The sequence below is a fragment of the Neolamprologus multifasciatus genome, chromosome 3 (assembly GCF_963576455.1).
Source record: "Neolamprologus multifasciatus chromosome 3, fNeoMul1.2, whole genome shotgun sequence".
NCBI classification, from domain to species: Eukaryota; Metazoa; Chordata; class Actinopteri; order Cichliformes; family Cichlidae; genus Neolamprologus; species Neolamprologus multifasciatus.
In genome coordinates, this window is record NC_140441.1 from 42,252,673 (window position 1) to 42,266,957 (window position 14,285).

At 41.0% G+C, this 14,285-nt stretch overlaps 1 protein-coding gene across 1 annotated transcript; it reads left to right on the forward strand.

The window, feature by feature from the left end:
• The first annotated feature begins 4,838 nt into the window (after nt 1-4,838).
• il13ra1 (interleukin 13 receptor, alpha 1) lies at nt 4,839-13,772 on the forward strand. Its single transcript, XM_085154047.1, has 10 exons — nt 4,839-4,977; nt 5,524-5,675; nt 6,324-6,435; nt 6,554-6,653; nt 9,396-9,583; nt 9,923-10,056; nt 10,726-10,855; nt 11,154-11,250; nt 11,375-11,450; nt 11,672-13,772. The coding sequence occupies exons 1-10, from the start codon at nt 4,920-4,922 to the stop codon at nt 11,765-11,767; spliced, it is 1,143 nt and encodes a 380-aa protein (XP_085010173.1). The 5' UTR covers nt 4,839-4,919; the 3' UTR covers nt 11,768-13,772.
• Nucleotides 13,773-14,285: the final 513 nt, after the last annotated feature.

Genomic DNA, 14,285 nt, shown 5'->3' on the forward strand with positions numbered 1-14,285 from the left:
CCGCTCAGCCTTTCTTGTAATAGTTGCTCAAACAGAAATGAGCAGCTTATCTCAGCATCTGGATGTGTGTATTTTCAGTGGGCAGGTATTAACTTGAATCATTAACATGTTTTTGTTCCTGAAAGACAGTAACAAAAAAATCCTACCCATTGTAGAGTAAACTGGAGGTTGCAGGGGGAGATACTCCCTGACGATAAGTACAGAAGCTCAGTTTTTCAGCTTGTTCTTAAAACAATAGTCAGGTTCCTGTATGAGCACTGAAACAGGATCTCATGATGTAAGTGAAGAAGGGCAGAACAATAATGCTCTTTCTAAAGCTTATATGAGGCTTCGGGTTTTTTATCATTTTTTTTAATGCTCAACCTATTTTTCCCTTTTTTGCTGCTGTGAAGTCATAGCAAACAAAAATAGGCTTTAAATAAACTGACGCATTTGCGTGAAATCTTTAAAAAGTGAGGCCATTGCAATGGAGTCGTAAACCTGCACTTTGTTCTAATGGCCAGCAGGGGGAGTGGTTGCAAAAACAAGTCTATAAAGGTTTTAGGCTGGGCATGTGGGTACTGTATGAGCACACAGTGTCTGTTTATCAGTCAGATCCAGCCCTGCCCAGCTGATTTCAAAACACTGAGATGACAATGACAAAGAACTTTTTTCACCCCACTAAACCATGTATTGTGCCACACGACAGTCCATTTTTATAAGTCTTTGCTTGAAGGTATAAGAGCGGCTGCCCATGCTCTTTCACCGCCTGGGGAAGAGGGTCAGACATCAGTTACTCCATTAGTTACACATAGCTAGTAGTGGGTTGAACCTCTTTTTGCCATCAGAACTGCATCAGTTCTTCATTGCATAGATACAAGATGCTAGAAACATTCGTCAGAGATTCTGGTCCATATTGACACAACAGCATCAAATCTGCAGCAAATTTGATGGCCGCACATCCATGATGTGAATCTCCTGTTTAGCCACATCCCAAATATGCTCTATGAGACAGCGATCTGCTGACCGTGATGATCATTTGACTCATCGTTATGTTCAAGTTTAAGTTTACGATGTTTTAGACCAGTTGGGCTTTGTGATAGGGCGTGTTGTCCTGCTGGAAGAAGATGGGAACACTGTGGTCTTAAAGGGATGGACATGGCCTGCAACAATTCTCAAGGAGGCTGTGGCAGCTAAATCAACATTTGGCTAAAAAAAAAAAGCCTGAAGTGTCCCCAAAATGATCCCCAAACCATAACACCACCACCAGAACCCTGAAATACACATACAAACCAAGATGAATCCACGCTTTCATGGTATTTGTTCCTAATCTTGACACTACCTCTCAGATTATTGAAGAAGTCTTTTGACCTTCCTCATTTGCACATCCTCAATTTCTCTCCTCCCCCTCCTCTCTCTCAAGAACGTATTTCATTGGTCAACATAAACCAACCACACGTAGCATGAAGATAATGGACATATAAGTACATAATTTTATGTGGGTGTCAAACATTTAACCTGTGTGCTTTCAGTTTTTGAGAGGACAAAGGAATAAGACTGATGGGCAGAAAAGCGGAAATCTCAAACATGTTTTATCCACAATAGCACAAAGAAAACATTGAATTTGTTCCACCAGCTATTTCCAGCTGAATTTTCAAAGAGGCAGAGTTCCTCCGAAGAAAAGATTCCCTAGGTTCCCATTTACACCTGTACTGTTAAACAGTGTCTCAACATTATTTTGGGAATTTAGCACCACAGCGGCATTTACTCAGAAACTGCAGATATCTACAAAAACTAGTGAGGCAGGCAGCGAGGAAACTACTGTAAATATGCTCATACATGACGTGACCTTGCTTCCCACCTGCAGTCAAAATTGTGTGACTCTCTCACTGCCAAGAATGACATGAGAGGTGTTATTTTTCTATCTATTTTTTTTAAACGAATGTATCAACAATTAATTTAGGTCTACAGCCACGGCGTGCACCGCTAACATGTAAAAAACATGAAATATGAAGGTACAAGTTTCACAAGACATCATTAAAATATTATTTGCATGCACCACGGTGTAATGGTCACAGATGGTAGCTTTGCAAAACAGAAAACTGTCTCTTAATGTTGCGACACACTGAAACATCTCAAGGTTACAATAACAATAGCATGTGTTGAAAGCAACAACAGCTGTTGTTCCCGTATGAGCCTTTTGCTCATAAATACGTGATCACACTCAGGACACCAGGTCCTATACAAGGCGTCACAAACTAAAAACGCAATGACACAACATTTCAGACAATGCAGCATTAAAAAGGTCACTGATAAACTTGGATAGAACAGCATAAAAAGAAATCTGGTCATGTTGTCTTCTTAAATAACTGAACATCAAATTTACAGTAAAATATTGTTTTTAAAAAATAAAGTTTTAATGCTGTTGGAGTGATGCTTGTGATGCTTGTGCAAACCTAGTGTTGCTAGCTGTCTACGCCTGCTTGGCTGCAAGAAGACCATGTTAGTCTACAACTGGTGCAGAGATGCAGAGCCTGATGTAAGCACATGGTTACACTGTGTTGGTGTATTGTGACCTTTTATATATAGCCCATTTACAGTAGTTTGGTAGTACGAGCAGTAGCAAAGAGTAAGAACTGTAAAAAGCACATTTTATGACGTTACAACAAAGGTGCAATAGGTGACTTACCTCAGTTCTCCCATTCCCTGTCCAGATTTTTCATATCCTAAGCAAAGAATTGCCCCAATGCCCGCTGATACGGGGGCAAAAAGCAGGAGATCAGGTAGGCTTGGGACTTAAGAGGTTAAGGAATAAAGCAGTCTCTCTTCTGTCTTTTTGCTGGAAGAGGAAAGCTGCCCTCTTCAGATATCTCAGGCAGTCGTGTGTAAATACTTCAGGAAAGTTAACACTCGGAAAGCTCCTGGACCAGACAATATTCCAGGTCGTGTTTTCAAAGCATGTGCCCACGAGCTGGCAGATGTCTTCACAGACATTTTTAACCTTTCCCTGCTCCGGTCTGCTGTCCCAAAATGTTTTAAGAGGACCACCATCATCCCTGTCCCCAAGAAAATTAATGTGAGCTGCCTAAATGACTCATCGTCACTCCCTGCTTCACTTGATCCGCTCCAGTTTGCCTACAGGCCCAACAGATCTCCAGACGGCAGTTTCATAGCAGTTCCACTTTACACTGCCCTCTTTCACCTGGACCAGAAAAACACATACGTGCAGATGCTGTTCATAGACTACAGCTCCGCCTTCAACACCATCATACGATCCAGACTCGTCATGAAACTCCATGACCTGAACATCAGCTCCTTCTTGTGCAGCTGGATCCTGAACTTCCTGACAGACAGACATCATCTCATCCACACTCACACTCAGCACAGGTGCCCCCCAGGGATGTGTGTTCACCCCCCTGCTGTACACCCTGTTCACCCACGACTGTACAGCAACACACAGCTCCAACACCATCATCAAATTTGAAGATGACACCACCATCATCGGCTGCATTTCTGATGGAGATGAGATGGCATACAGGGCAGAGGTGAGAGCCCTGACATCATGGTGCCGCAACAACAACCTGCTGCTTAACGTCAGCAAAACCAAGGAGCTCATCGTGGATTACAGGAGACTGCAGAGAGGAGGCCACGCCCCCATCCACGTCGAAGGAGCGGAGGTGGAGAGAGTCAGCTGCTTCAGATTCCTGGGCATCAACATCAGCGAGGATCTGAGCTGGTCACACCATGTTGGCGTGATCATAAAAGCAGCTCTTCTTCAGAAGATTCAGAATGAACCCCAGAATACTTACAAACTTCTATCGATGCACCATTTAAAGTATTCTGACTGGCTGCATCACCACTTGGTACAGCAGCTGTAATGCTCTGGACAAAGCTCTGCAGAGGGTGGTGAGAGGTGAACTGCCAGCCATGCTGCATAAGGAAGACGCAGCGGATCCCAGCCACAGACTTTTCACACTCCTGCCGTCCGGCAGGCAGTTCAGGAGCATCCAGACCTGCACTACCAGACACAGAGACAGTTTTTACTCACAAGCCATCAAACCTTTGAACTGCTGATATTCCATACACACTCACTACAATTACAGGACTCTGCACACCGTCACTTCAACAAATGCCACTTAAATGCTCGTTGCACAGCTTTGCACAAACGTGTAAATACCAACTCGTCTCAACTCTCTAATATTTAATACTTTTTTTCTCTCCTTATCTGCACACTCTCTATATGCTCATGTAAAGCTGAGGAGCACAAGCCAAAGAATTTCATTATGGATAAATGTGGCTACACTTTTTATCTGTACATGACAATAAAACGTGAAACTTTGTCCAAGCCTTTAAACGTTTTCACATACTTACAGACTACCTGCAGGTCTTAACACGTTCTCACTCCACACAGCACATTCTACCTGCTGTTGCTTGATGCAATTGCAAGGGTTTACCCTGGGGGGCCAGCAGCTGCCAATGTTTGTATGTTTTTTGTCTTTACGCCCCTAGATTTTGTTTGAAAATTAGTTCTGAAACTTACAAATGTGTCTTAGTAGTTGTGCAAAGGTTTAACATAGGTTATTTGTTTTACATAAAAAAGAGAATATGTGTACTGAAAAATATGACGTCTAAAAAAAGGAAGAAAGCACAACATTGCCTGTCAGTGCGTGCGTCAGCGTGTCATCAGAAGGAGGAAGCGCACCACCTACTTCCAGCCTCCCACTATTTTTCTGTGCCTTCCTCCCAAGAAGCTGGAAGCGAAAGTAGATCAGAGACATGGCAGACGTCTCTCTGCTTTTGTCTTCTGAACAGCTGTGACCACACAGAGTCTGAGAAGCAGGGGACCCCGTTTCAGGAGCGCTTCCCCCCCTCTCCTCACAACAGAAACTCAGGAGATAGAAAGTTTTCAGGGAGAGAGCTGAACACACGGGATCAGCAGGATGTTCCCAAGTTTGTTAGTTCTGTGCTGCCTGCCTCTGACGATCGAATCCAGTCACGGTAAGACGATCTACACGTCCACGCTTACAACACATTTACCTGGGTTTTTCTTATTGCCTGCTTCTTTGACACCTTTTCCCAGTTTTCTCTCTCGAGTCATTTGCGGTGATTCCCACTAGTGACGTCACGTCTGGCATTCGCCACTGTGTAGCGGGACAGTAAAACGGACTTTGGGAAAAGAGAAAACTTTGTGGGAGAATGTGTTTCGTATAAATCGCGCATGTAAATCCTCTCGGCGCACCCCCATGTTAGTATTTCCATCCGGATTCTGTTTACGTGACAGAAACAGGAGGAATGTGACTTTTTTAAATTATCCACGTAGAAATCTGAAGGCAGGATCAGATCTGGTAAATAGACTGTTCAGCGCCTACAGCGCCTGGCTGTTACGCAGAAGTGTGAATGTTCTCTAAGCCTTGAGGGAAAGATTTTTCCCTCCTGAGTGACTGGCTCAGCGCAACAGCTTGCTTGGCGAGCCACATAAAGCGTCTTTATTCGCTGCTCCTGCAGATGTTGACTCATTTTCTGTTCTTTCCCTTCTTCACTAAGGCGAAATCTTACCACCACGAAATGTGTCCCTGCGGAGGATTAACGACTTTGACCATGAGGTGACCTGGGTACCACCAGAGAATTCTGTCGGATACCAGTATGAGGTGTCTACAGATACAAACGACGAAAACATTGAATTCCCTGTAACAACTGTAAGTATACGCTTATATGTGTATATGCTTACTTTAAAACCTCGTATGTTCACAACGTTTATACCCCATAATTTAAAAGTCTTTCATCAGTTAATAACCAATAATTCCTGGAAAGACGGGCTGCTAAGGGACTGCAAGTAATCTCAACCACCTCCTGGAAGTAGAGGCTCATTATTTACATACTGCTGAAAAACATTTTCAGATATGAAAAGTAGGTTTGAGTAATTTCTAGATTTTGCATAGACAACCGCTATTTTAAGTTTTGAGGGGAAGATGTGTTGTGTTACAGTGTACCGTTTGTCCAGCTGCACTCTTGTGGACCTCACATGTTATAAGCCACCACAGCTATAGCTGTGTGTATGTGTGGCACTGAGTCCTGGGCTTTCTAGATCTCGCGTGGTAACTCGTCCACTGTTGTCTTCACCCTCCACATCTTCTCTCAGCCTTTGGCGTTTCTCGGGCTTCTTGTGTTCCTTCTTCCTGATGTTTCTCTCTCAGTATTGCTACGTCTATTACTACGACCCTTTTCTTCTGCATGTACACCACAACTGTCTGGTTGGTTAGCCAGTTCTTCAAACAAAAGATCTGAGATTGGTTTAGACTGTTTACTCAAATTAGTTTTTTCTTCTTCTCTTTTTCTCTTAATAGCAATACACTTACATAGTTTTGAAGATGAATGGAAACGTCTTAAATGTGTCTATCAGAAGTCTTTGGAATGAGTCATCAAGCGAGCCAGTGGTCGTCAGTGAAACTAATCCAGGTAATTCTCACCACTGACTCTGCTTTGTTGTAAAAAAATGCTTTTGAGCCACATATGAAGCAAATTGCTGTCTATGTGTTTGATTATTAATCTGTGTCTGTGTCTCTGTCGCTCTCAGAGCTGGTGACAGATTTTCAGTGCTACGTCCACTCCTCATACCAAACAAACTGCTCTTGGTCACCAACCGGTATCGTCGCAGATCTCCGTTTCTTCTACAAGTATGTGCTTTTTCATTATGCAGTTTAAAGAAATAGAAACTCAGAATTACGCAGTACAGGTAGTTTTGTAATTTTGCAACACTTCCTGATAGTCAGTGGTCACTCTGAGCTGAAGTGGAAGTAATGAGCCAGAGTTCAATCAGGGCTAAATTCTTGTGTTTAATGGCTCTGTCTTTTTTGCCAGCTGCAGGCTGTTTGTTGGGGGTGTGGGGATTTATGCATACAAAACCAAACCATATTTGGCAATGTAACATTAAATGAAGAGGGTTAAGGGTTAACTCAAGCCAACTGTAACACGCCGGAGCCCTGATATCCCAATGGACTACAGTTTAAGGTCATGTATTTAAATAGGCAAAACCTAAGCAAATTAAGTAAACGTCTTCACAAACTTGAAACAAATACGTTGCAAGTAAAACGAAAAAGAAAAAGAAAAAAAAAACAAAGAAACCCAAAAGCAAATACTGAAATGAACTAAAGCAACACAGCAGTTTTCTGCATGACAATCCATAAAAATGAAGTGATCTTGGACACAAGTGGGAATCATGTATCCAAACGCATTTTTATTTATTTAACTTTTATATTGCCAATCCAGATCATAAGATATGTTACCAGTTTACATAGGAAACCCGAGACCTGCTGAATTGTACAAAGAGAAACTCTGCTGCTCGTTCAGTGTAGTCCTATTGCCCTATTTTGTTTTAAAGGGCACACAGAATTATCATAAATAATAATTTAACACACATATAAGGGAAGTGGCAGCTTCCCACTCTCACTCTCTTTGTCACATCAACAGCAACGGGACTTTATATTAAATGTATGAGCCTCACCAAGGGGGAAGGGAGATGTGTCATGAGAGAGCATAAGAACATTTCTTATTAGAATGAGCAGCAGGACTCAGTTACACATTAACTCAGTTTTTGCATTGGCTGAACAAAACCAGACTTATTCACCCCTGCTCTTACCTAGAGCTGTCCCAGGGGAGGAACCTGGAGGCAGGTCTGTGCTTTTTTGGGGTAAAATGGTACATTTAATGTGCAGCTTGGTGATTAAAGGGCACCTGCATTAGAAGAAGGGATTTTAAATTTTCATCCACACTGCCTGGTAGCCAGTGCATCGCAGATAATATTGGAGAGGTATATGTTTAATCCGGCGCTAACCTTGGGATGTCCCCTCATCCCTTTGATAACATCACACACACTCTTTGTATCTTTTCAGTTACAACAGTCTTTTGTCCCACCCGGGCTGTTGCTGGCCAGGGAAGACTTTCCCACTATCTATTTTCCAGGAAGCACCTGGCACTGGTCTTCTTGGGAGTTTCCCCAACAATTAGAGGTTAACTTAGTGAAACATTGTTAAGCATATCTAAGAAGTTTTCACCAGGTCATATTGACACACACACATCCTTCATCTAAGAAGGTCAAACAAAATCCAACAGTAAAGTTCTAAAGACTTAAATCTAAATGTGAGGATAAACTAGAATTTCCCCATTACACTAGCATTATAAGGAATTATAATCATTATATCCTTATATCATTATAAGGGAATGGGTAGGGGGTGCTCACGGGGATCATTTTTTGTGTGGAAGAACAGTCTTATGACCTGTGAAATGCTGCTTTTTATATGAGCACGCTCAGAAGCTGACGCAGAAAGCTCTGCTTAACAGTGATAACTTTGATCTCCAGCAGGGGTTTTAGGTTCAAACTTATATACCCCTCTGATCTTGCTAAACTCGTTGATTGACCTCTGGGAAGGCTTCAGTACACAAATGTACATATTGGCATTCACTTGGAGAGTGGTATTCCTCATTGTCCACTGATTTTGTCAGGATGCTGTTGAAATCACTCAAAAATGTGAGAATTGTGTGTTTAAGTTGTTGCTTCAAATGTGTTATGACTGCACTCTTGTATCCAAAACACAAAGGCTAGCTTTCACAATAGCGCATCTATTGCCTCACCTGTCGACATCGTCGAGAAGTTCATTGTCAACATCAACATAAAGTGTCTCAGATAACGAAGGTGACAATGACAGTATTATGTGAACATCATGGTATTTGCATAATATTGTTACCGAGTTGAGACTGAATCCAGAAGTCACTCCTGTTTTGTTAGGCTGCACAAAGACCCATTTTCCTATGAACTTTTGTCTGCTTTGTTTCCCAGTGAGAGCGCAAATAAGGAAGTAAAAGAAACTGTTTAATTACAGTTTCATAGATGTTAAATTAGTATCTTAAATTAAAATGTTTTTGTTTTTTGCATCACAAAACTTTACAAAACATTGCATAAAACTGCAGCACTGCTAGTCCACGTAGCAAAAGGCTGTAGTTCTCATGAATGTGTTGACACTCTAGGTTTCAACACATTCATGCGTCACAATTGTGTCCAAACTTGTACTGTAGGTAGAAATATTGTACATGGTATTGATAACTGGCTGTTTCCCACTGGGTGGTTTCTTTGTTAAACACACTTATTACATTTTGCATTTAAAATATCCAACAAAATGTCACGAGATTAAAGAAATACTTCAGATTTTATTATTTTATTCGGTGGCTGAGTCCCACAGTCTATGTGACGCTGTTGTTGCACATTAGCAAGAAACACATTTCCCCTGCTTATCCTATTCACCAGCACCGAGAGGCAAAATCATGTCAATGTCTTATTATTAGTTCATTGTTTTGTCCTTTCCTTTTGGAATATACCGTGTGTTGGTAAAAAAGTAAATCACCTTTTTCTTTATGTTTCCAAGGTCTGAGATTGAGTGGAACGAAATCGTCAGTGGAATAGAAGAATGCCCTTCGTATACTTACACTGATGGTCTGAGGACTGGCTGTTATCTGCCAGTGAGCACACAACATTCTCTAAGCGTCTTGTTTAACACAACACTGAACAACAAAACTGTCAGGAACACCTTCTCTAAATACCTCATTGACTTTGGTAAGCTGTGTAGTGGTCAGTGCTAATCCAGAATTTAAAAGTAATGCGAGGGGAAACTTGTGTTGAAATATTTTGTGCTTCCTCATTCAGTTTCTGGGGTTTGATTTGTTCTTTCTTTCCTTTCTTGGAAATATTTTAGCTGTTATCATGATGTGTGTGTGTGTGTGGTGTGGCGGCATGCATCTGTGTGTATCTAGTACTGTGTATTGTATGACACAATCTAGAACTGCCAACTTTTCGAAATGCAAAATACACACTGTTTTGCATTATGATTTGCATTCAAGGCACCTCTGGCCAGCTTGTACTAACTGCAACGTCTGTCTGTTATTCTCTGTGCAGTGAGACCACCGCCCCTTAACTGGAAAGTCAAGAAAAGTGGGAATCAATTTAATATTACTTGGTACTCTCCTGAAGTGATTGCACGGGACAAGTGGGAATATATAATAAATTACACTGAGTGTGGTCAACTAAAAGTAAGAATAACAACAATACTATCTTACTTTGTCTGTCACGTCCATTAGTTTAAAGTAATGTGTGTTAGCACTTAGAGAATGAGTTCCAGCATTAGAGTGAAGTTGGGGGACATGGTAAGGAGTTCAAAACATTGTGTGGGAGCTCGTATAAGACATGGGGTCCTTTGTGTTAAAAGATGTCTGTTAGAGGCTAACTCATATTTCAGTGGACAGATTATATAACCTTTTTTTTTTAACTGGGAAAGTCTTGGAATCCCAGAGGGGGAGGAGGAAGTGGCTAAGGACCAGCTTCCAGGGCTCCCTCTGGAACAGGACTTAGCTTAAATACAACCTTAAGCCATGCTAGCATGATAGCTCTTGGTTTGGGAATAATGGTAGCCATCATATCCAGAGAAAATAAGAGGAGAAAATAAGGAGAAAATTACAGACTTTTCTCCAAGCAGCTAAAGCAGCTTTTTATTTTTTTAAAAAACTCATCAGTTATAGTGGCGGTTGTTGTTATATTTGGCAGAAATCTACAGGGTCCCAAGTGGATGAGCCCAAATGAAATATTTAAATTTGTCCTTGATGGTTAGTTGCTGAATTTTGCAAACGCACAGATGTTTTAAGATGTTTTAATCAACTGATTCAAGGCTCAAATTAATCGTTTCCCTCAAAAACTTTTCACAGAGTCCAATAATACTAAAACAAAAAACATCACACCAGCTGCTCCGGCTCCCTCACTGTAGCTACAGCATGGCTATCAAAGCAAAGTATAAAGAAAACGGAGAAACACCGTGGACCGACCAACAGTATTTTGGTAAAGTCATTTTCTGTTTTGTCTCTTTTTTCTAATCTCGTGTTAATAAAAAACAGAATGCACTGACTTATAATAGTTTTTTAATTATAAAGGCCATACATTCTTCTCTGCGGTGGCTCTAGTGCAGAACATCTGCTAAGCAGAAGATAGTTTGATCCCTGGGTGTAAATGGGTGAATGAAGCCACAATGTTATTTTCTCTATTAAAAAAAGCTGAAAGGGAAAAGTAACATCAAAGGCTGAAACATGAAACAGTTTCATTGATGCTGAAATTAATGCTTATATGTGTTTGCATGCAGAAGCCGACTCAGGCTTTAGTCCATTAGTGATTCTTGCGATTACAATCCCATTGGTGGTTGCCACCCTGACAGTCCTGACTGTGATGTGTTACCAGAAGTAAGTAAAAAGTCTCTTCTTCTTACTGAATGGATCCTTTTGTTCGTTGGCTTTGTTTTGTTTTTATTTTGTTCTGCTTCTTTGGGGCTGCGCTAACCTCTGATATTTAACTGTCTCTGTGTAGAAACAAGGATGCTCTCTTTCCCAAAGTACCACAGCCTCGGGATCTCCTCAGTGATATCTGCGACAACAACAACAAGGTGAGTCTTTTGCTCTTAGGTGTACTTGTGTGCTCGTTTCTCCTTTTCTTTTTCTTTGTAAGGCCTGATAGTGCATGCTTCTCATAATCACCGAGCTACTACAGATTCTTAGAACTGCATTTGTTGTTGTTGTCGTTTTTCTTTGAATGCCAGGCTACAGTTGGCTTTCTCTTAAACACGATCACATTTCCTTTTCTACTTCTTCTTCTTCCTCTTTTCAGACGGCCCTGTGCAACTTTCAGGCCATGGCGGTGGAAGAAGACAACTGTAAAATTGCTCTTGTGGTAGAGCCCAAAATCAGCAAGCCAGACTGGTGATGAGTTCCCCTCGTGCTCCCAAAGAAGAAGAACAGCTAGAAGCAGCTGCTGCTGCTTCAGCACTTTGTATTTAGCGCTGCTAAAATCTGACGCCATGAGTCTCACAGGGAAATGCAACACTGCATGACTTTATCATCCCTATGGAGTGACACACAACATATACCAACGCATTAAGTTGATTCTGTATTCACAGCATTTTGATCCCTTATCAACATGCTTTGTTTGCACACCGAAGTGGTTCCTTTTTTGGAAATCATGTCGGTTACATAATCGAGCCTAACACAGATGTCCATTTTAGTGCAGGGTCACAGTATTGCATTGCACCGCCATGTGTCAGACACTGTGAGGCTCTTTGGACCCGATGAAACAACAACAACTGCAATCGGCAGCAGACAGTAGGCGGATGGTCGTGAGCTGAGCCTGAATGTCGAGTCAAATCCGAACAGCGTCATCCACGCATGTATCCCAACAGACTTACTACCTTTGCACTGCTTACAGAGCTGCGAAAAAGCATTTGCCCCCTTCCCGATTGCCACACTTAAATGTTTTGTCAAGGAAATATTAGCATTAGGTAACACAAGTGAATATAAAATGCAGGTTTTAAATAATGATTTCATTCGTTAAGGAAACAAATCTATCCAAAACTACTGTTTCCTATGTAAAAAAGTAACTAAAAAGTAACTTAAAATTGTTGGATGGCCTGAAATATGTAAGTGTGACAATCATTTAGTTGGGAAAATACTTTTTCACACTGCCCCAATGGTGTCACTGTCACAGCTTAAATGTTTTTACTTCATATATATGGAAGACTTACTGAGCCAGTCTGCTGTTGACCTGTGAGCACTGTCCAGCTGCCATTAACTGTATTAACTGCCTTGGATTTCTTGCAGCCTGGTATGCTGTACATAAGAAACAAAGATTGCCCAGCTTTCTGAGAGTATACAATGTAATGAATGTATCACTTAGTTGCCTACTTTACTAAGAGTAAAAAACAAAAAAACAGGGAAAAAAATTGCTGTCTTTTGTTTTAGACGGCCAGAAGGCTGAAAGGTTATACCCACATGTCCTTATGAATCATCAGCCTCATTGTTTGGTCTGTTAATGGACAGTATTCTGGGAAATACCTCAAGCTCTTGGAGGAAGGAAATGGTGAATTTTTTATCAGAAGCAGAGGCTGATGATTTAGCTTTTAACAGCACCATGTTCCTTCAGCAGGGCTTTAACAGAAGATATCAGCCTTGATGAAAGTAACACCCTGCGCTTGTTTACCTTTTTACTTTTTTCTCAAGTAGAGATATAAACCACCTTCTTAAGTTTCTTTTTAACTAATACTTTCACATTTGCCCCGTAGCCAGTCACACGGCTGATTTGTCACCTCAGTGGTGCTCACGATCGGACTTATAGTTTGGCTTCTCGTCCTGGAGACTGAAACGCAGTGTAAAAACACAGACGTCTTTGTGTGATAGTGTTTCAATGTTTTGATGAAATTGTTATAGTGTTCAATGCTGAAAATAAGTTCACTTTATTTTACTTCCTCTGATCTGTTTTTTAAGTAAGATTGTTTTTCTTTTTTGTGGTTTTTACACATTTCTCATGAAGTATTGAGTCTTTCTCGTGTTTGTTTGGGTTCATGTGGGACTAACTGAGCTTAGACTTCATGTGGAAAATATAGAAATCAAATTTCTCCTCTAAGTCTCAGCAAAAAAAAAAGGTGAGTAAGTATATTTTCTCCATATGTTTATCATCGTGTTAATTTTAAGAAGACTGTATACTTACTGCATACTTAGTCTTGTGTATAAATATAGATGGATAATAGATATAGAGAACTAACTGTTTAAGTTTCTGTCCTCAACTGTTTCACAAGATTGGACCAAACAAGCAATTTGATGCTGTCTGTCTTTTATTCTTTAAAATATGCTTCCTGGCAGCTTGGGCCCTGTTCCAGGAGGGAGGTTCAACAAAACTTTGACTTTAAAAATAAACTCTGAGTTGATTACCTTTGAAATCGCAATTTTTTTTCCCCCTTCAGTTTTTAGATCCAGAACAGTTGATCAGAGAAGTTCGATGAACTCTGAGTATATTTACTCTTTCATGTGCGTGTTCAGGATGTTTATTAAGTAGGGAAAGAAAAACCATCATCAATGGAGCTCCATTATTAGGATTGCCCGTGGGTAAATAAACAGCAACGCCTCCGTTTCAATCCTGTGGACCGAGGAATGTGAACACAGTGCAGACTGTGGCATTTATCTTAAACAAACAAGAGGGGAGAAGAGAGATTGTAATGAGCTTATCATCACTGACAGTACAAAAATTTGAATATGCAACATATCATTTCCCAGAACGTTCGCTGTTATTTAGTCAGCTTTAATTTTCATCAGATAAAGCCAGAATCCAGGCCAAATTCAAATTTGCCTCCACAATACGTTAACAGCTACAAGTTCTGCTTTTGCTCATCTTTGCTGTACGTATGTGGCCGGTCTCTCTGGCCACGTGGACAAACACCTGATAGGGGCACAAC